At 40.7% G+C, this 21,748-nt stretch overlaps 1 protein-coding gene across 1 annotated transcript in view; it reads left to right on the forward strand.

The window, feature by feature from the left end:
• Nucleotides 1–11,400: 11,400 nt before the first annotated feature.
• HIGD1B (HIG1 hypoxia inducible domain family member 1B) overlaps nt 11,401–21,748 on the forward strand; it is a 246,086-nt gene continuing 235,738 nt past the window's right edge. Inside the window, exon 1 of the mRNA XM_044055108.1 lies at nt 11,401–11,590. Coding sequence (XP_043911043.1) covers nt 11,416–11,590 — 175 coding nt within the window. The 5' untranslated portion in view covers nt 11,401–11,415. The remainder of the gene's footprint in view (nt 11,591–21,748) is intronic.

The raw sequence follows: 21,748 nt of genomic DNA on the forward strand, positions 1-21,748 counted from the left end.
AGAGTTGACATTGTGAGCTGTCAACAATTTAATATAGACCCTTCTCAATCCAAGCAACTGTAACATCACCTTACTTGACTGCCTTTTTACTAACATACCTAGAGTAGATACAAATGTGAGCACACCAACACAGCCAGCCAAAAGACAATTAATCCAAAACAATGTTTTATTCCAAGTATCCTTGGAATAAAACATTATTTTGGATTAATTGTCTTTTGGCTGGCTGTGTTGGTGTGCTCACATTTGTATCTACTCCTTTAGTAGTTGATATCGCTTTATTTTTGTTTTTACTAATATATCTGATAGACTATTACAACTGCGTGTATTATCTTACTCCTTTAGAAACCACTGTCCTATACTCTCTACGTGGACCCCAGTGTTGACTGTGCCACTCAAGTGAGGAGCTGTCAGGAGAAAGTAACCAAAATGTCCAATTACTCATCCTTTATGGTAAAGGAAACAGTAGAAACTCTAACACAAGTAATATTGCAATGTGGTATGCCAATGAAGCCCAGATAGGAGGCACAACAGATGGAGCAGGATGCATCCAAAGAAGATACGTCACCCATGGTGATGCACTGGAATCCTCTGTAGAAGATTTGCATGAAAGTCCAGTTACAAATGCACAGCAAGGGAAAATGTAAAAACAGAGTGCAATTAATATGCTCTCAGTCCAGAAAAAAATGATCAAAGGGAATAGCCTAATTGATTTAACACAGATGGAAAGATATATTAAGATAGCTGAAAGAAATAGATTCTAGAAATTAAATAAGCATCAAAATGTTAGAAAACTGGCAGAACAGATGAGCATATTAATCAGGACTACTATGAGAAATTCATGTGAAATAATAGCAATAAATAGGATAGATCATTGTGCAGCTAAATTATTAACGGTTAGAAAAGTGTTACCACAAAAATGCAAAGTAACAAAGAAGAGGAAGATAACAAGTAGAATGTCTCCACTGAACTACTGAAGAGAGAAAACTATAAAACAACTAGGATAAGATGCATCACTGCTACAAGAATACAGAAAAGGGAACACAGCATTGACTTTTCTAAGAAAGATGAAATAAAAGCAGCACACAGCATTAAAACAAAGATTTATAATACACTATTTCCATTAATAAACTAAAATATCAACAGAAGCAGAAAAATATAACAGGGTATGCAGATATAAGAAACCAAAAAATACAAAATAAGCAATTCACTCATGTCCCAAAAAGGTTCTACAGAGAAATGGGAAACAAAACAAAAACAATAAAACCACCACAAAAAAACAACAAAAAGACACAGGTACATTTTTGGAGAAGCATTTATGAAGACCCTGCTGAACATAAAGAAGCAGAATGTACAGAAAATTAAAAGAAAAGCAAGAAGCTCTAATATAGAGGATATGAAATGGGATGAAGTAACAGAAAATTGAGACTAACTAAGAAAACCCCCTAAATGGAAAATCCAGATCCAAATGCAGTACCTCACATCTGGCTAAAGGTATTAACATCTTTACTCAGCAATCTAGCCCCGAGTAAAAAAATATTTACATACACATTTCAAACAGACACTAACCTGGTTAACAACAGGAAAAACAAAAGTACTCCTTAACAGCTAACATCCAAGCCATCCTAAGAACTATAGAACAATTACACGCCTTATGACAAGATATCAGTTGTGTCATGGAATTGATAAGGACAGAGATTATATAGCTTATCTAGAAGAAATTCAATCATACAGTAGAACAAAAGGATAAAATAAAGCCATATGGAACAAGGGATCATCTAGTGTTAAAGCTGTAATAGTGAGCTGTAAAAAGGGGAAAGAATCCCAACTATGATATGGAAAGTTTACTAAAAAGGATTAAACAGTATCTCACATTCAAAGACAATGATACATTTAAAGAGATACAAGATACACCCTACACTGATCAGTTACAGTGTCTATGAAACAATGGCAAACTACTTAACAGCTGAGCCATGACAAAGGAGAAATCATCATCCCAAAGATAGATATTCAAAGGACGATATTCCAGGGTGATTCCTTATCATAGCTGCTGTTTTGTCTTGCCCTTAACACATTAAGCTGTTTACTTAACAGACTAGGTAATGGACACCCTGGGGGCTATGGTGAGACCAAATGGAAGCACTTGGAATTGGTAATGAATGGCTCTCAACCTGAAACGAAGCTACCATATTGAGCACCTCTCTATTTTGATATGGTAGTATGCATCCTTCAGGTCTATTGAGCACATACAGTCATCCATCTTCAGAAAAGGTAGGATGGATTGGTTCATGACCATCCTGAACTTTGAGTTCTTCACTGATTTGTTCAAAGATGTTAGATACAAAACTGGTCTTAAGTCCCCTGTCTTCTTTGATACTAAAAAGAACCTTGAGTAGATGCCCGATCTGAATTCTTCAGGAGGGACCTTCTTAATGACTCAATTTCTACAGCTGCTGCCCTCCCTCTGACTGGGTGGCACATTGGGTAGGTAAGTCTTTGGGTTGGAAAGATCTAAAAGGGAATAGAGTATCCTCTGAATACGATCCTTTGCACCGATTGATCATTTGTAATGGCTATCCAGGCTTCAGGAATCCTGAGACTCTTGATTCTGCAGACCCCCTCTGCCCCTGGGGTGGCGTTTACCACTGTAACTGCCCTCCCTCACCTCTGGGAGGAAAGTCTCCCTGAGATTCCTGAGAAAGAGCTTGAGATTTCCTAAACCACATTTATTTTTTCCTCCACACTGATTCCTGGAGAAGGATCTTTGTGGAGTAGAAAAACAGATTCTGATGGCAGACGAGGCCTTTCCATCTTTCCTGTTGCAGGAGTGTGTGTCATGAACTGTGAGGGCCAAACAGAGATGAACCATCAAAGGGTGCATTGACAAATGACACCTTAAAAGGTTCCGCAAAGTCACACAGCTGCATCCAGGCATGCAGCCAAATGGCAATGCCAGAAATGACAGCCCTAGAGGTGCCTTCCCCTGCATGGGCAGTCAGCCTCATGGATGAGTTAGATATCGACTGAATAGTGGCCATTCTGGAGGAAAATGTCTTGCATTCCTCCTCAGACATGGACTCATGGACCAAGTTAAAGAGTTCTTTGATTAAGTCCCTCTGTAGCATGGTAAAGTGAGCTAAGTAGTTTAGCGCTTGTAAAGCAAACATGGACGAAGTGTAAACCCTGCCAAACCTGTCCAAAGCCCTAGACTCCCTGTTAGGGTGATGGACAGTGGAGATTTCCTGAGCTAGCTCCATTTTGTGGCTGCCGCACCAACCATGGCATCTACCAGGATCCCTTTAGTCCAGTACGACTTGTCTAGGGGGCACTTAGTATCTTATCAGCCTGCTTGGGTATCGGCTGCACAGTATCCAGATCCTTCCATGCCCTAGTGGAAACTAAACTCAATAAGAGGATCCACTGGCGGGACACCCAGGATGTACATGAGCTGATACCGAAGGCCTCCAAGAGCAATGACTCCTCTGGGTAGGGCTTTGGGAGGCGCATTCACCCTTCTGATAGAGGATCTCCAAGATGTCCACAAAGGAGACATCATCAGGTGGAGATCTAGAGGACCCTTCCCCTTCCTCATAGTCAGTGTTCATAGTGATGGATTCCTGTGGAGAATCCAGGTGTCTCCTTTTACACCTCATCTTCTAGGGGACCTCCTCGGTGGGATACTGTGGGGAGGTACTGGAAGAAAAATGAGTTCCACAGTAGGAATAGGTTGGGGGCTTTGCAGCACCAGCTGTCCCAGTGGAAGATATGAGGCCTCAATCACGGATTCCATGGGGGTGGAGACAGGATCCACTGGTGGGAGAATCGGGAATCCCCCACAGTGGGTGAGAACCCTTTCCACCACCTTGAAGGCAGATGGACTACGAGGATCCAAGAGCAGTCCCTGTGGAGCTGAAGCCTTTGGAGCAGACTTCTCTGGAGCCTATTCAATCCTCCGATCTGACGGGGGAGTTGGCACTGAGCTATTAAATGTTGAGGCCCTGAGGAGAAGTGACAGCTCAGAAAGCCTCAGAGTCAAAGTCAAACCCTCAGATCCAACATCTAAATCTTTGACTCCAAGATGCACTGGGCCTGAAGCTGTCAGAGCTGAGCATGTCAGGGACATAGCTGGACTCGACGTGGGAACTACTACTAGGTCCAACATCTCGGTTCTCGGGGCCACTGGATCCAACAACTCTGAAGCAGGAAGTCAGATCAGGGAAGGAGCCAAGGAACGAAAATGGGAATGTCTGCTCATAGATCCAGAAGGGGACAGAGCTGGCAGAACCCCATCTGAATCTGTGCCTTGAGAAATTGTCTCAATCTATCCACTTCACGCTCAGACAAGCAGGTATACCTGATGGAGGAGGACGTTGATAGTGGCCTGGCCACTAGCTTTGGGGAGGCCTTCTTGGGAGGAGAGCTCCGTACAGATACACTCGGATCTGAGCAGACAGGATGAGCATGGTGAGCTGAGGGAGAGGAAACCACAATTATCAGATCTGATGACCTCAGGTCCAATGATGCCTTTTCTGGCACCTCCAAGGAAGAATACTCAAGTGAACACTTACTATGTTCCCTGGCCTCCTTGGGCTTTCTAACTAGGGATATGAGGCCCTGAAGTGGAGGGTGTTGAAGTAGTGGAAGGAGAGAGCAAGCCCTTCAAGACTAGCTTGTTCCAACAGTCCGCTAGTGCTTGCGGATTAAACCCCCAACAGATTACACAAGAGCTGTCAAAGTGCGCTGGGCCTAGACAGTATACATACTCCTTGTGAGCCTCAGATAAGGGAATTTTGCCTACAGGAAGTGCATTTTTTAAACCTTAAAGGTTTATCGGGCTTCCCAGCCATGATAAACCACACAAAAGAGAAAAAGGGCATAAAACAAAAGGAGAGTGAGAGAGGCTAAATGGACCATACATACATACACACATTATATATATATATATATATATATATATATATATATATATATATATATATATATATATATTACTGGAAAAGAAGGTGGGAGAAGAGGAAGGAAGAGTGAATAACGACAAACTAACCAGCTGACAGCCGGCTTATGCAACCACTTAAGCAAACTTTACACGAGCAATGAAATCTCAATGCTTCTCGGGCAAGGGGCAAATGAGATCTGAGGTAATCTGGGGAATGAGGCATTATGGGATGGAGAGGAGGAGCTTGAGCTCTGAATCTGAATCCTGGGAAGCGGCCGGGTTGGATCCAAAATCATAGATTGTGGAACGAATGAAAATGACAACACATTACCAAGATTTGCAAGCAGAAACGAGAACAATGTGGAAGAAAGATAGCCAGACAGTTCCAATAGTAGTAGGAGCAACAGGTCTAATTAAAAAAAAAAAAAAAAAAAAAAGAACTTACCATCAGATTTAAATATGTTACAAATATCGAAGAAGAGCACTTAACTAATTTCATGAACTCTAATCATACCCTGATTTAGGAATGGGCTTCATTCCCATGATGGTATAAGAAACCTAAACATTTGGAGAAATTAAAAAACAAAATGACTTAAAAGCGATTTTGAATTAGCTCCATACTAATAAATTAACAGACAATACCCAAGAGACCACAGTTATGCTATCTGGCACACCTTGCAAAGATGCACAACAATAGTACCCTCACCATAGCTAATCGCATTGGTAAACAACTACCCCAACCACACTTCCGTCAAAGGTGACCCCTCAATACTTGTGAAGTCTTTTATCCAAAGGCCATCCAGAATCCACAATCATTAAAAAGTTTTATCCTAACTTAAAATCCTCTTCCAAAATTTCCATTTTACTCTTAGATGTCAGATGAGCAATAGCTGTAAATGTCCTACCAAGATTAGACTATACGGTACCTATTATCTCACTCTGCTCCTTTCACAATACTACCCAATGTCAAATAAATGAAAACGAAATATCATCAGTCTGTCCTACACCACAGAGCATCAAAAAATAAACAGTTTCCCTATTCCTGGTAGGGCAGGTTTACTACTTAACACTCTTACATCTAAGTTTCTTCACAAGTACTGCTCTTCATTTCTCAATATAACAACAATTTCACATATTCACTCAGGAATAGAAACTGCATTCAGTTATTTAGGCCAACCTACTCACTATCCACCTGTAAAAGAGCATTCTACAAAACAGCACCTGCCAGTAAGAAATGTCTTCCAAGACATCAAAAATATCAACCAACTTAATGTTTAAGAAACCTCTGGAGCGGCACCTCTATAAAGACAATAAATGCAACTGCTTTCATGATGGAGGGTAACCACTATCCACATTGCTTCTAGTAGGTCTCCCTTTCTGTATTTAGTTCCCATTGAAGAGACAATCAGTTCTCTTGCTACATTTTGTGCAAGAAGCTCAGTTCAAACACTGCCTACAATTTGTTGATTACATTCTTAAAATGTAAAATAGCTAAATCTTTGTATGTGTAGCCTTTGACAGTTGGCACAGAGGGGAAAGGCTGTGACCTGTAGCTCCTGAGGTACAAGGTTTGATTTACTCAGCCTCATTTGCCTACTGTGTGACCATGAGCAGGTCACTTAACGAGACATGGCTCCCCGGGGCACCCCTGAATAAGGACTGTGTCCAGTGGGCCTACCTGATTAACAAATTGGTATTTATTAGTATGGTAGTTGGCAGAGAGGTTTAAGTCTGTGAGCTGTAGTTCCTGTGGTACATAGTTTGATTCCCTCAGACTTCATTTATCTCCTGTGTGACCTTGAGCCAAGTAACTAAACTAAACAATGCTTGGGACAACTGAGAATTTTAGGCTAGTCTCCTCAATAGTCCCGTGAACTGCAAGCCTATTTACCTAAGAAAGTATATCACTACATTACAATATGCATTTTTGTTTTAAATGTTTCATGTTGGTAAGGTTCCAAGTAATTGTTGCTCTTAACTTTTCCTTGTTTACTGCATTGCCCTCTGTATATCAATGTGCATTCATTATTGTTGTCTCTGAATCTGTGGCCCACGCAGGTTTTGGATGAAAAGGATCTATGGACCAGTTCAATTGCCCAGTTAACAAATGTAAAATAATAAATAAAACAAAAATAGCAGTATCCCATAATTTATCAGACAGACCACAGAAACTCAATAATAAAACAAAACCTAGACAGGAAAAATACCACTGGAAAAGATTGTCCTCAAAGGAAGACCAAGACAAAAATTTATTGGGAAGGCAGCCTTGCCTAGACAAAAGGCTTAGGCCTTAATAACAATGCCTTTTGATAGGGTAAGTATTGGGGACAGAACCAGAAAGGCTGGCATAGAGATAGCGAGTCCAAGGTTCAAAATAAATCATGAACTGACCAGTGACTTGGTTACCTAAATGCTGGGTCAGAAGACAACTAAGAAGTGTCAGCTCTGTACAGAAATACAAATCAGGCCACAACTAAATTCCACATTATTCCAGAGAGGCAGGGGTTGAAGGTCTGATTGTTGGAAATGAGAAGTTAGAATAAAATGGGGCAGAGAAAAGAAAACTCCAAAATCGTATCCTACTAGACAGTATTGGTGAGACCAGTGGAACTGGGTGAAGTTCTTAGCCCACCACAGGATAGCAATATCAGTATCCCTTTAGTGATTAATGAGATTTCCTTCCAGTATTATAGCACAATCTTGGGTCAAAGAAAAAAAGCAAAATGTTGTTCCTGAGGGGGGAAAAAACACATTTGGAGGTCAGGGTCAAGGAATGTCAGCTCTGAATGAAAACTCTCAGTGCTTAAGAGCCAGACTCCAAAACACCCTCTTTCATCAAAAAGTGTCTGGTACCAGACAGATAATGACACCACAAGGGAGCTGGTGCCTGCAAGCTTGATTTCAAAGTAGGCTTGGTACCAGCAACCCAACTCTGAAGCAGTGCCTAGCTGCACAATGCTGAAATTGGCACCAAAGATAGATGTACACAGTCTAGGGACCAAACTTGTGGTCAAGGAGACCTCTGACCCTGGAGATGAGGCTGAAGCCTATTAGGTGGATCAGCAACAAGGACCTCATTGTCAATGGACAGGATGGTTCAAGAAATGTCCTGCATGTAACCATGGCCCCACAGTTGAAGCACGGAAGGAGAAAGATATCAACTGAGTCTATCCCAGCAGACACAAGACTGGAAATCAAAACCAGAACGGGCTGGTAAGATGGTTGAATGAAAACTGTGCTGTTCAACTCAAAATGAGAAAAAGGAAAATCATAAGAGTCCCAGAAGGATGAAGTTACTAAAAACAAGCAGAGACCAATGCCATTATCTGCACATTTCCCTAGCTGCATGACCACAACTGACACCGAATCTAAAACTGAGCTGGCGAGAGGGTAAAAGAGTGGACTAGTTCCATTCAAGTTGGAATGAAGTTATGTAGAGATAAACACCAACTTCTACAGATTTAATAAGACCAAGGATATATTTCTTATGAAAGAAAACATTCAGGAAAAATCATTAGTGTTTAAAACATTTCCAGCAGAGTCTGGCAACCAACTAAGGCATGAGTGCAAATGGCACTACACTGTCCAAGAAGGATACTGACATATGACCACAACTGACACTGAAGACAGAACTGGGTTAGTGGAAGGGCCAAACAGAGAAGTTCCTTAAACTCAGCAAACTACAGGAAGCTCACTGCGAATCATGTAAAGATGGACATCAACATCTACAAATTTCATATAGCTAAAGTAACGGGTTCCTGAAGAAAGCTAGATATGAAAAAAATTGGATTGCTCTAAAAATACCAGGAGTATCAAACCAAACCGAAGAAAAAGGTATACGACAGGTAATGGAGTCCAAATTCTTTCTAACACATTAATATAATTAACAGTTACATGAAGAAATAGACCTAAACTGAAAAAAAGTGTAGTTCTGAGCACAGAAGTCAGACACGTGCATACATCCAAGTACTGCTAAAAATGTAAATTCTTGAGTATGACAGCAATACCTTTTAAGAACCCAAAAACTGATAGAGGCATACTGCAAAAAAAAAAGTGTCTGTCTATAGGACCAGCAGCACAGCTAGAAGGAGGTAAGATGGGAGAGACAACTGCCCTGTATGGGGCCACCGTTGGCTGATCATAATTGCTCTTTACTGCACTGCATTTACAGTCAAAAATGATAAACTACAGAACTCTATGTGAAGCAGTTAAATGCTACAAATACAGCAAATATTTTGCTACATTGTAAAAGAAAAGTGTTTTTATGCTCTTCAAGTACTTAAACTATAAGAACTTTGTTTTACTTGTTTTCTTGAAGGGGTGCCAGATCTGAGGACAGCACAGGGCACACAAATGGCTAGCTATGGTTCATTCCAAAAGGAAGAAAATGACAGGAGAAAGTCCGGTTAAAAAAACAGAATTAATAACCTTAAATTCAGACATTCCAAAAGGAAGAACATGACAGGAGAAAGTCCGGTTAAAAAAACAGAATTAACAACCTTAAATTCAGACATTCCAAAAGGAAAAAAAATGACAGGAGAAAGTCCGGTTAAAAAACAGAATTAATAACCTTAAATTCAGAAGTGTTTGGGAGGATAAAGGCACTGAAAAAATCACAGACTTCCATCGATATGTGCACCGAATAATAAAACACCTCTGCAAATAATAAAAATGGCAAAGATGGCAGATGTAACTTCACACATGCATTGCAAAAAGATATTGGAGAGAGGGGCTCTCTCATGTAACTTAACACATGCATTGCAAAAAGATATTAAAGAGAGGGCTCTCTCATGCAACTTCACACATGCATTGCAAAAAGATAGAGAGAGGGGCTCTCTCATGTAACTTCACACATGCATTGCAAAAAGATAGAGAGAGGGGCTCTCTCATGTAACTTCACATATGCATTGCAAAAAGATATTAGAGAGAGGGGCTCTCTCATGCAACTTCACATATGCATTGCAAAAAGATAGGGAGAGGGGCTCTCTCATGCAACTTCACACATGCATTGCAAAAAGATAGGGAGAGGGGCTCTCTCATGCAACTTCACATATGCATTGCAAAAAGATATTAGAGAGAGGGGCTCTCTCATGTAACTTCACATATGCATTGCAAAAAGATATTAGAGAGAGGAGCTCTCTCATGCACAGAAGTGTTAGACAAAGAGAGAAGTCAAGTGACCTGAGAAAGTTTTATGTGCTGAGCTGCCCAACTCCTGCCAGTCTTGAGTCCTAGGAGTACAGGAAGCTGGACTGGTCCTATCACATCCAGCATCGCTATCTGTAGAGGGAGAGTGGCTGGAGGGTGTTATCTGGTGTTGTACAACAATCAGATAAATAAATGAGGCCCACTGTCTCACTATCACATATGTCACTGATTGAGACTGCAATGACAATGCAGTGCAGCATGGGGGGGATGCGTTGGTTTGCTCATTAAAGGATTTATCTGAAACAGATGACCTAATAAGCAGAAATTAGCAAATAAATGTTAACTTTTATCAGTCTTGAGTACTGGGCAGCTTTGTAGTGCAGTACAAAGAAACCTATTTATTTACGGACGGACTGATAGTATGGATTGATCCAGCTTGGTTGCTTTTCCTTTACGACTCATGTACAAGATTACAGAGCATTCCAAGGAAGAAATGCTTAAAGGCAATTTTAATTATTTGTTTATTTGTTGTGGGCAGGCTGGTCCAAGGACCTAGTTCAGCAGACATACTTGTAACTGCTGATAATGCTTCTCATAATTTTGGGAACAGGAGAACAAAATGAATAATACTGCATGCATGCAGTAATAGACAGCAGTGAAGAGAACAGGCTTTTTTCAGTCTATAATGTAACAGTTTTTAACTTAGTGACTCAAGTCATGAAAAAAAACAAGAGTGGGAAACTGCCTCCAGTATAGCAGGATATATTTATGTTGCAGTTGAAGTGCTGCAAGCAAGAACATATCATATAATTTTGTCCTAAGTTTTCCATGAGAGAAAGACCCACAACTACCCAAGAAGCATAACTATTAGAAATGCTTTCCAGGAGCCACACATTCTTGTAATATTTCTTCCAAACGTAGGTCTTACAGCAACACATGCAATAAAATTGTACAACAATGAATATAACCCACACGCTAAGGTTCAGCCGTATATAGTGTGCATCACCCTGCCAGAAAGAAAAAGAAATTCGGAGTGCAGTTTTGCTTGCTCAAGTAAAAGAATAAAGGAGGAGGTAATACAGAAAATAAACCACTAAAACGACGGAGGCCTAGCCATACTATAAAGCCCCGGCTGTTCCCTAATGATATTCACTACACTAGGTACGTAAATGTCAGCAGTTTTACTTCACAGACGTTTGCCTTAGGGTCCTTGTGCCAAAGTCTGCAGCTAGCCTCTGTGTAGTTACTCATGAAAAAGACGAAAAACAAAATCTTGCATGATACTGGTATTTAGAGGGTTAACAAATCAGCTGTGCTATTTCCGTTGCTGGTTGATGACGATTTCTGCTGGAACATATTTGCATAAGAGTGAAACAGCTGATAACCACTGCCTCTGTTCAGAAGCACCACTAAGTAAATTCTATAAAGTCAGTGTCATCTTTACTTCCTGGTGTGTGATACGAGTACTGTACAGAACAAATCAACTTATCAGCACTGAAAGAGGAAAAGGTAAGGCACCTGGTCTCCAGTCTTTACTAAAAAGGAGAGAAAAAGCAAAGACTATCTCTATAATACCAAAATGATGTTACTGCAAGTAATTTTGGCTTTTCTAGCTTTGAAATTCTATACTGTAATCCATACCTTATGGCCAAAATTGAGAAATGTCTTTTAAAACTGAAACTATTCACTTAAAAAGTCAATAGTAATAAAACAGAGGCATTTTTAATAGCTATGCATTTTCTGATAAATAAGATGTTTGTAACCATATTATCTGGCATTATTTAATTACGGTTGTTCCTATCCACTTACAATGTTAACAGAACACACGTATTTATACTGTTAGGCATTTTCTGAAAAAACAAGATGTCTGCACATCTAATACGTAGCCAGCATTTAAGGCAATCTTTGATGTTCGTAACAAAATGTATGACACAGAAGCAGTGGCTGTTCGTTGCACTTTGCAATTCTTGTCACGTAAATAAAATGCTTAGTCTTTCAACTTAAGAGCCACTACATGTAATTTCCTGTTTTCAGAGGTGACCCAGAAGCTTTATTCTGGTAAAGTAACTTGGTCATTCACACAACATGCACATGGAAGTTGTAGGGCTGTGCAACATTTTCTAGCATGAAAGTCAGAGACAATTGCAAGTTAAGGAGTAACAAGTGCCAAAAAGTATGACTGTAAACCAGGTGTTCTCAGGCACAGCTCTTACCACAATCCTCTCGTGTTATATATTTATTCCTCTTCAGCCTGTTGCTCCTCTTTGATTCCTCTTTACCTCCATCCGTTTGCTAAACTATTCTATCCCCCTGTGTTGAAATCCACCTTTTTTCTTGCTTTATGGCCCATCATCTCTTTTTCTTATCATTTAATTGTAAACATCAATGTTTGATGAATTATCCAATGCCAAATGGACTGCACAGTTTAAGCATCTCTTCAGAACAACTTCCAAAATGAAAATGTTGTAAAAAGCTGCTTTGTATTGCTGTTTCACTTGTGTATTCAACAGTCCTGTTAAATCTTTTGGAGCACACACCTGCAAAAACCCCACTGACAGAGATTAGCATACATCTAACTGGGCTGATGCAGTAAACTATATACCTCTTGCTGGCCTAAGTTTGAGTCCTACAACTTCCATGTGCATGCTGTGTGAATAACTGAGTTACTTTACCTGACTGAAGTTTCTGCAGCAGCTGTGAAAACAGGCAATTACACATAGCGAGTCTTAAAATGAAAGATTGCACTTCCTGTAACGCAAGTAAAATGCTCAAAGTGCAAAGAACAGAGACTGCTTCTGTGCCATATACAGGGTGATTTAATACTTATGATTATTGCTATGCCCCATGTGGTAACACAGAGATACTGCTACCTTCCATAGACACCAGACTACAAATGATCCCCAGGTACTGGTGAGGCACTACTGCCATGTGAAGGGGGGCACCAACTAATGAAGGCAGCACAAAATCAGTTATTTAGACATGAGCACCACATTACATCACCTTAATCACATGGTATCATAGGAGGTTATTATGCTAACGGCCTTACAGCTTTTTAAGCCTAGTCATTCATGCCCCAATTTTCCCAAATATCGATGCTAAAGGACTAGAATGGCTTTGGTATATGCCTGTGCATTAGGGTATGTACAAGGTGCCCCTGTCCATAAATGAAAAGCAACACGCCAGCGGTAAATTTCCGATTTCCCACCCATTAGGCTTAAGGAAGAGATCTGCTTCACACTAATGACAAGAATGGGTATAGTGACATCTTGAGCATAAATGAAAACTGCTTAATCTCCCCTAAACACTCAGCTTCCAGTATAATTACCATTTATTCACAGATATTTATTTGTTGCTAGATCCAACAAGGTTTCATACAAGCCCTGTGATTAAAGTCACTGGCACTGCCACCTGCAGGGCAGTCACAAGGACGCAGTGATTTTGCTGCTAGCTGCCAACCAGCACTGACACCTGCCTTATTCAATTATATTAGTCACAAGACGAGTTAAGACTCGATATGCAGGGTTTCTAGCTAATGGGGGTCTAACTCACAGTTACATTTAGATACACAGACTGACTGAAGGGAAATACTCAGCAGGATGGTAACAGGAAGTAGTCTTGGAAAGAAGTTCTATTTATTTATTTAGAAACTAAAAGGGTCAGCTGAAAGGTGAGTAAATGGAATAAGTCAGAGTGGCTTGTGCTTGACACATATAACTGCCAATGCAGAAAAGTACAAGTAGGAAAAAGTACACATGGATACAGCATTGCCAGTCCAGATGGAAAGAAGACATGGCTGTAGCTTGAAGCAGCCAGGAAAACAAAGGGCTCAGCAGCCCTAAGCACATGACGAGTATGGTCTAGTAAGACCCCTTTTGCTATTTGTATTTCTGAGCTGAAGGGACAGGTGGTACTACAGAAATCTCAGCTGCAACAGGCTGTGTATCAGAGACACACTTGGGTAGGAAGCTGACAACTCCAGCAAGCAAACAGGAGGATAAAAGGAAGGGTAAAGTGGCAAATGCATTGAAACATTCACTTTTGTGATTCTGTAGCTAGCATTTGTTGTAAATAAGATTTGAAGCCTGTTTAGTGTGTGTGTGTGTGTGTGTGTGTGTGTGTGTGTGTGTGTGTGTGTGTGTAAACAAACATATCAGCATATGTATGAAAACATGTAAGTAAGCTGGAATAATAAAACAGTCTTATCAAGCCCCCATGACTTCCAGCTAGCTCTTATTCAGCTGTCCCGGTTTTGTTTTTAATAGTTAGGAATTAGGGAATGAGTGGAGGAGATTGGAAAGACTTATCCCCTTCCCATAAGAACAGATGTATCTTAATGCTAAACAGTGAATTGCCATTGAAAGAGTGAAGACAATACTGATATTGCACCCATACATGGGGTGTAATATTAATCTTTACTGCAGTAAAGGTGTAGATGGCTCATGTTGTGGGGCATATTGTTTTCCACAACAAGCTAATAAGGGAACACAACATGAAAGTTAGAAGGCTCCTGACTCTTATTTCAAGTCTGGCAACAGGACGGGACCCCAAGTGAATAATATATGCCCCCTGGAAGAGATACCACAGACCCCTGCTGACTTCCACTTTTCTCCTTACGCTACAAACGTGAAAAGTGTAAAAGGTAATCCACACTGTCAAATGGGAAGTTAGCAATAATTTGGAAATTACCTTGCACATTTAATAAAATATTCCCTGTTTGGCATCTCACTATCCAGGCATATATCCTGCATGGTAAAATGTGGAATGAACTTGGCAATAATTTGGAAATTACCTTGCACATGTAATACAGTAGTCATTGTTTGGTGTCTCACCTTCCAGGCATATATCCTGCATGGTTGTTAAACTGTCTGGCATAGATGGCAAGAGCTGACTCAGTATTTCCTACAGGTTCTTGTCAACATACCATTTGACCCAACACACACACACACACACACACACACACACACACACACACACACACACACACACACACACACACACACACACACACCTCTCAACCACTTAACACAAAAAATCAGGACAAAGCCCCAAAAATAGGGACAGATTTTAAATATTGCTCTTATAAACTTAGAAAGTTGCTAGAATAAAAGATCTTGTGTTGCCATGCATTTTCCTGAAGGATACATGTAACTCAAATGACTGTCATTATTCAGTGAATTCAGTCCTCACTGATTTGACACAAAAATCCAGAAAATCACAAATTCTATAAGCAACATGCCACATATATGAGTCAAAAATCTGGACATTCTGCAAAAATCTGTACAGTTCCCACTAGATAAACTCAGTCACCCCCAAATAATGCATCAACAGCAATCTGTGCATGATCCAGGACATAATCATGGAGAGTGCAAACTAAAAAAGTCTTTTTTGCACATCCCCTGCTACTTAAATATATACCAACTCTGAGATAACACAACAGCAGGAAAGGGCATAATCCCCTCCCTAACAGTAATCTTGCGCAAGTGTCTCTCTTAGCTATTTTATCTATCATCTATGAGCAACAAAAAAACAGCATTTAACACCAAGTCAAACTTTAACTGTAGCCATTACTCTGCACTAAATTACATCTGGATGACTGCAGGAGGAGTTAAAAAGCCTGATAGGCAGAGGAATATAAGCATGAACATTAATTAATGCCGTTAAACAGCAAACCTGTCTCATAGCCTTTTGAATCCCTCTATGAATTCCCTTAACATAACCAATTCCATTGGTCCGCAACCCTCATCCTAAATAAGTACTTTTGCAGATCTACTGGCGTAATATATCCCTAAAAATCGTCTGGCTCTGCCTTCTACTCTCTGTTCTGTCCTACCTCTGTGAAATGACCTATTCATATTTCTCACTTTTAATCTTGTACACCCACATAGACTCTCTCCATCTATTCTGTTCATATCAGGTGTCTTCCTGACCTAGGCTTAGCCTTCAAAGTGGCAAGGGTAAGTTTAAAACAGTAATTAGGAGTACACGGTGTCTGAGGGATGAGACAGGTTTAAGAAGGTATCAAGCATGATCATGCTATCTTAATTCAGTGTATCACTACCCTTAGGTGTAGCCCTCAAAACATGTGTGTGGGAGAGATAAAAAGAAGTTATGTCTTACCATAACGTTCCATCTGTGTTGTTGATCTTCAATAATCCTTGACTGTGGGCTCAGTTCTGAACCTCGGAACCAACTCGGCCATTATTCCAGCTTGCGTCTTCCAAAAACTCTTGAGCTAGGCTCTACCCATACACACCAAACTACCTCAGATCGAGTTTGCCTATGATAGTGACAGACAAGAAGAAACAGATAAGAGACCATATCCGAGTCCCTATAATGAAGCCAGTCTTTGGGAATATTCGGTCCATCAAGAATCTTAAGCAGGGGGAAAGAGAGAGGGAATGTCAAGGATTAGTGAAGATTGACAACAGAGATGGAACGTTATGGTAAGACATAACTTCTTTATCTGATGTTGTCAATGTTCACGTAATCCTGGACTGTGGGACAGAGTCCCTAGCTACCTGAATCTTGGGAGGTCTCATGAAAGAATATTTCTGAGCACTATTGAGCCAAATGATGCACGTCCCCTAGAGACTTGGTCCAGTTTGTAATGTGCAATAAAGGTATGAGGGGATGCCCATGTAGCTGCTGCACAAATATTACCTAAGGAAGCACTGGTATGAAAAACTGTGGAAGGGGCTATGGCTCTTGTTGAATGGGCTTCTACCAGATGTGGAAAGTGAACTCTCTTCTTGCTGTAAACAAAAGTAATACAGTCCTTAACCAATTTTGCCATGGTAACCTTTGATACTGGATTGCCTAAACAGTGTAAAAATGTAATTTTCTGTGAACATCTAGTAAATGTAGACAACACTTTCCCTTGATGGAAAATTAGGAAAAAAGATTGGGAGATGTAAGGTTTGATTGATATTTGACTCTGAAACCACCTTTGGCAAGAAGGAAGGATTTGTCCTGAGGGAGACCCTGTCCTTATGAAATATCAAATAGGGGGGTTTGCAGGACAAGGCTTGGATTTCTGATTTTTCTCCAAATTACCAACAATGGTAAAAAAGATTACCCAAAGGTCAGGGGAGGAGAGTAACAAGAATGGTACCTTAGAGTACTTTATGGTAGAAAAAGGAAATCACTCACACACGTGCTTAAAACAGGAACTAGAGGAGCTAGTAGATAAGAGGTATAGAAAGATACGGAACGTACAGTTAAATAAAGGCCAAGGCTCGAGAGGTTGGTTGAACGCATCTGGCACTACGAAGCAGCAAACAAGATCTGAAGTAATTTGGTGAGGAGCATTATGAGTAGAGCCTAGCTCGAGAGTTTTTGGAAGGAGCAAGCTGGAATAACAGTTGAGTCGGTTCCGACGCGAGACATCAGATCACTAGTGTTTGATATTCAATAGTTTCGGGGGGGGGGGTCATAAAAACTGAATGTCTAAAGAAAATTGTAGAGTTTAATGTAGTTTTATGTTCATTTATTATTTTGTTATGCTGTTCCCACCTAAACACTTCCCACACAGGAGTACTTTAATGTTTATCTTTTAGTTCTACTGTAGCCACCAGTAACCTATAGATGTATCTAAAATAAAAAAAAAATGAACAAAAATAACGCAGGAATATAAAATATATCAGCAAATACAGAACTTGATTTTATACAATTCATTTTAGCTTTCATTCTACCAGTAACCATCAGCCATCTATAAATATATCAAAAAAATAAAGAGATACAAAAGTAAAGAATAATAAACAGTAAAAATAAGAAAAAAAAAACAGATTATTAGTTTATGCCAGCCGTTTTCCTAACCAAGAAAACAGAAATCCAAAAATATACTCAGAAATAATGTACTTTCAACCCACTGCACTGTATCACTGACTTTCCAATGTGTATTTTCCTGTATCACTGACTTTCCAATGTATTCATTTTTTTTGTTGGGGGTTATGATTTAAAAGAAACACTGTTCTTTCTTCAGGAGAGATTTAACTTTAGAGACTGCCGATCACTGCAAATGGTGTTAATGAGTATGCTGATAAAACATATATGGCCCGCTTGTACTCTTCCTTCATTTGTCTCTGGCACTTCAATTCATCCCAAGAAGTGTCTTCACTTTCTGGGGAGGGGACTGCATTACTGGTACCACATCTTTGTGAAGGCAGCATCGTCAGGGGGGGGGGGGCAACAGTTAGTGGACAAGACTTGCTGTTATATAGTAGGTATCCTTTTTTCCCTTATGTCTTACATACTTATAACCCAGAAACACCCCAAGGTATTAATGGAGGCTGAGTATAAGCTCCATATACTTGTGTGTAGGCTGAGTTTAAGCACCCATGTACTTGCATCAGATACTTAAAAGTGTCACTAGTATATTTCCCTAGGCCTAATAGTTTACATTTCTGGGCCTAGTGTTCTAGAAATTCCTTACAGCTTTACCCCAAAAAAGATAGCTAGCCTCCAGCCACTGTCTTGCTGGCTGTGTATCTTGTTCTCAAACCCAGATCATTAACAGTGCAGTATGGTGCCTAACCACTGCGGGGCAGTCAAAGTTTGTGTGTGTGTGTCTGTGTCTGTGTCTGTGTCTGTGTGTGTGTGTGTGTGTGTGTAGACTGCAAGTAGTAATAACTAAATTAATACCAAAGAGAAAACAGTGTTTCTGTAACAACTCACTGTTTTGTGAGAAAACTGTGTCACCTGCCAATTTTTTTTTTCTTTTTACCTACAAAATAGTAGCGGTTATTTCTATTTTTATTTTCATCTTTAACTAGTGACACTGTCTACTTAAATTCTATCAAATCCAGGTGACAGACAACTTTTTTCTAACTTTATTATTGTATCCCCACTTCATTACTGCTAGTTGAGATGGCACTTCTTCCGAAACCTCCTGGCATTTGTTGCATACTCCATTTCTTTTCCGTGGTTCTTTTACGAGTGTTCTTGGAGAGTTGTGATTTCATCATTCTACCAGAGCTAAAGACAGAAAGGGCAATACAACAGTTCATACGCCTGTCAAACGCACCATCATCACTACCATTATTGTAGAAACCTGAAATAGTAAGATCACAAAACCTGAAATAATGAACCTCTCTACTTACCACGTCAGGGCTTTTTGTGGAAATACATACATGCTTCCTTAGTGAACCCATCTTTGTTGACCTGGCCAAAACACTCAATGCAGTTGACACCCACTCTTTCTCAAAGCAGGACGTATCATCCCTCAAAGCAATCAAGTGGTTTAAGACTTCCTATCGTGCAGATACTTCAATGTCCAGATTGGGTCCATCTTGTCACATGCAGCCCCCCCATTAGCAATGGAGTTCTGCAACAATCTATTTGATCCCCCAAACCATTCTCCCTATTTATCAACAAACTCCCTATGGACATCCACCCCTTTCTGATCATCCTCTACACTGATGAAATAGTTATTTACAGAGCAGGCCCTACAATATCTAGCATAAAAGACCAACTGGAGCACAATGTTTTCAATCTCAGTCAATGACTTGATAAAATCTGTTTTTCAGTGTAAACAAAATAAATAAATAAATAAATAAAACTAAAGCTATGCTGTTTGGTACACCAAAAATGCTAAACACTCTTCTAACTGGACCAACAGGCATAACCAAAAAGAAGACCTATAAACAGTCCAGCTTTACAGATATGTTAAGGTATGGCTAGATTCCTCACTCAACTTCCAACACTACATTCTAGTTACAAATTCAGACGTTAACAGACTCATGCTTGACTCATGACAAGAGGACAGATTTCTGATGGCATCCCAGGCAAGTGGGGTCCAATTAGAATGGCCCAGCACTGGCAAAGCTAGGCAGGGAGGGGAAGGAGTGAAGGGGCATGGACCGCTCTACTTTCCCAGGGGAAAGGAGGGAATGCCTGCACCCAGAGTACACTGGGCAATGCTAACTTTCAGGTAGAGACTGGGAAGCTCACAGCTCGTGCCTAATTGGGTGGGTAGGGATGCCTGAGGGAGCTCCCCTTGCAGAAGTCAAGAGATGACCTCTACTGTCATTCCAATGCATGCAACTCCCCTATTCCTCACCAGCTGCATGCATTATCACACCACCTCTGATGGCTGACTGAATGATTACCACTTCCAGCTGACGGTCATTCCAGTCCTCACCCCAGGGATGGGGAACAAAAGGGTCGATTGGTTTTGGAGGGGGCTCATGACAAGCAGACAGTGGGGGGCTTAAGGAACAGGAAAAAAAAAAGGTTAGCAAACATCTTCTGGGCCAAAAACATTTCATAGGTAAGTAATACCCTAGCTGCCCTTGTGAGCTATTTTAAGCCTAGCCAATTTCCTTTTCAAAGATAGGTTCATAGGTAGGTACTAAGCTGTCTGCCCGAGGGCATTTATAAGCCTAGCCAGAGTGTGTAAGCTTTCGCCGCCCCATTGATTAATTAACTGAACCTCTGTCAAGAAGAGCCAATGAAATGATCCCAGGGGTGTATTTTCTGTTACCCATCCACTCGTCAAGGTTTCTCTTGAAGTGTGTTAGTGAGGGGCTCTGCCTAATGTAGTTAGGAATTTTGTTTCAAAGCATGGGGAGTCTCTGTGACAGGAATCTAACCCTCCAGCATGTTCTATTTATTGTTGTGGCGTGGTTTAGCTCACTAGAGCAAGTGGCTCGCAGTGACTTGGATTTCTTTAGGTGGAGAATGTCCATCAATTCTGAGTTGGACATGGCTTTGTAAGTCAGGCAGAGATCACCTCTGAGTAAGCGATATGCGACTGAGTACAGCTGGAGTTTTTCCATTTGAGCTGCATAGGACATATGTTTGAGGCCAGTAATCCTCTTGGTGAGGTACTTTTGTGGTCTTTCCAGCTGTTGGAAGTATCTTGTGAGGTACATCCCAAATGGGGCATTGTACTCTATGATGGGTCTGATGAGTGACGAGTAGAGGGGCACTATAACCTCTTTATTTCTAGATGCGAACCCTTTATTAATTAGATGGGCTACATAGAAGAATTTCCTAACTACTTTGGCAATATGATTGTCAAAGGAGATATTATTATCTACCTGGGTCCCCAGATCTCTTATTACCTCTTCGGCATTAAGGGGGCTGCCACCTATGTGGTAATTCATGGGTGTTTTGTTTTTCCCAAATGGTATGACTATGCATTTTTTGGCATTTAGCTTGAGACTATGACTTTGGCACCAGGTGTCCGTCTCAATAAGGCCCTTTTGGAGAATGTCCGTGTCAGCCGGAGAGTCAATTATGGCTCCCAGTTTGCAGTCATCGGCGAACTTGGTTAGCCATAGTCCTCCTGTGTTTGCCTGTACTTCTGAGAAGTATATGCCAAACAGTAGGGGTCCCAGGACCGAGCCTTGTGGGACACCACTTGTGACTGGTTTAGAGTCGGACCTGGAGCCCGCTATTCTTACAGTGTGAGCTCTGTCTGTAAGCCAGTTGGCAACCCATCTGGTGACGTAGGGGTTTATGTTCAGGCTGGTGAGTTTTTCTATAATTCCTGAGGGGGGAATGGTGTCAAAAGCCTTGGCGAGGTCAAGGTAGGCTGTGTGAACTACCTTCCCCTCATCTATGACCTTGGTGACAGTCTCGAAGAAGTCAACCAGGTTTAGTAGGCATGATCTGCCCTTAACAAAGCCGAACTGGGGTCAGGTCAAGTGTCTGTAGGTTCCCAAT

This window comes from Protopterus annectens, chromosome 13.part0 (genome assembly GCF_019279795.1).
Source record: "Protopterus annectens isolate FY-2018-M chromosome 13.part0, PAN1.0, whole genome shotgun sequence".
Classification (NCBI taxonomy): domain Eukaryota; kingdom Metazoa; phylum Chordata; order Ceratodontiformes; family Protopteridae; genus Protopterus; species Protopterus annectens.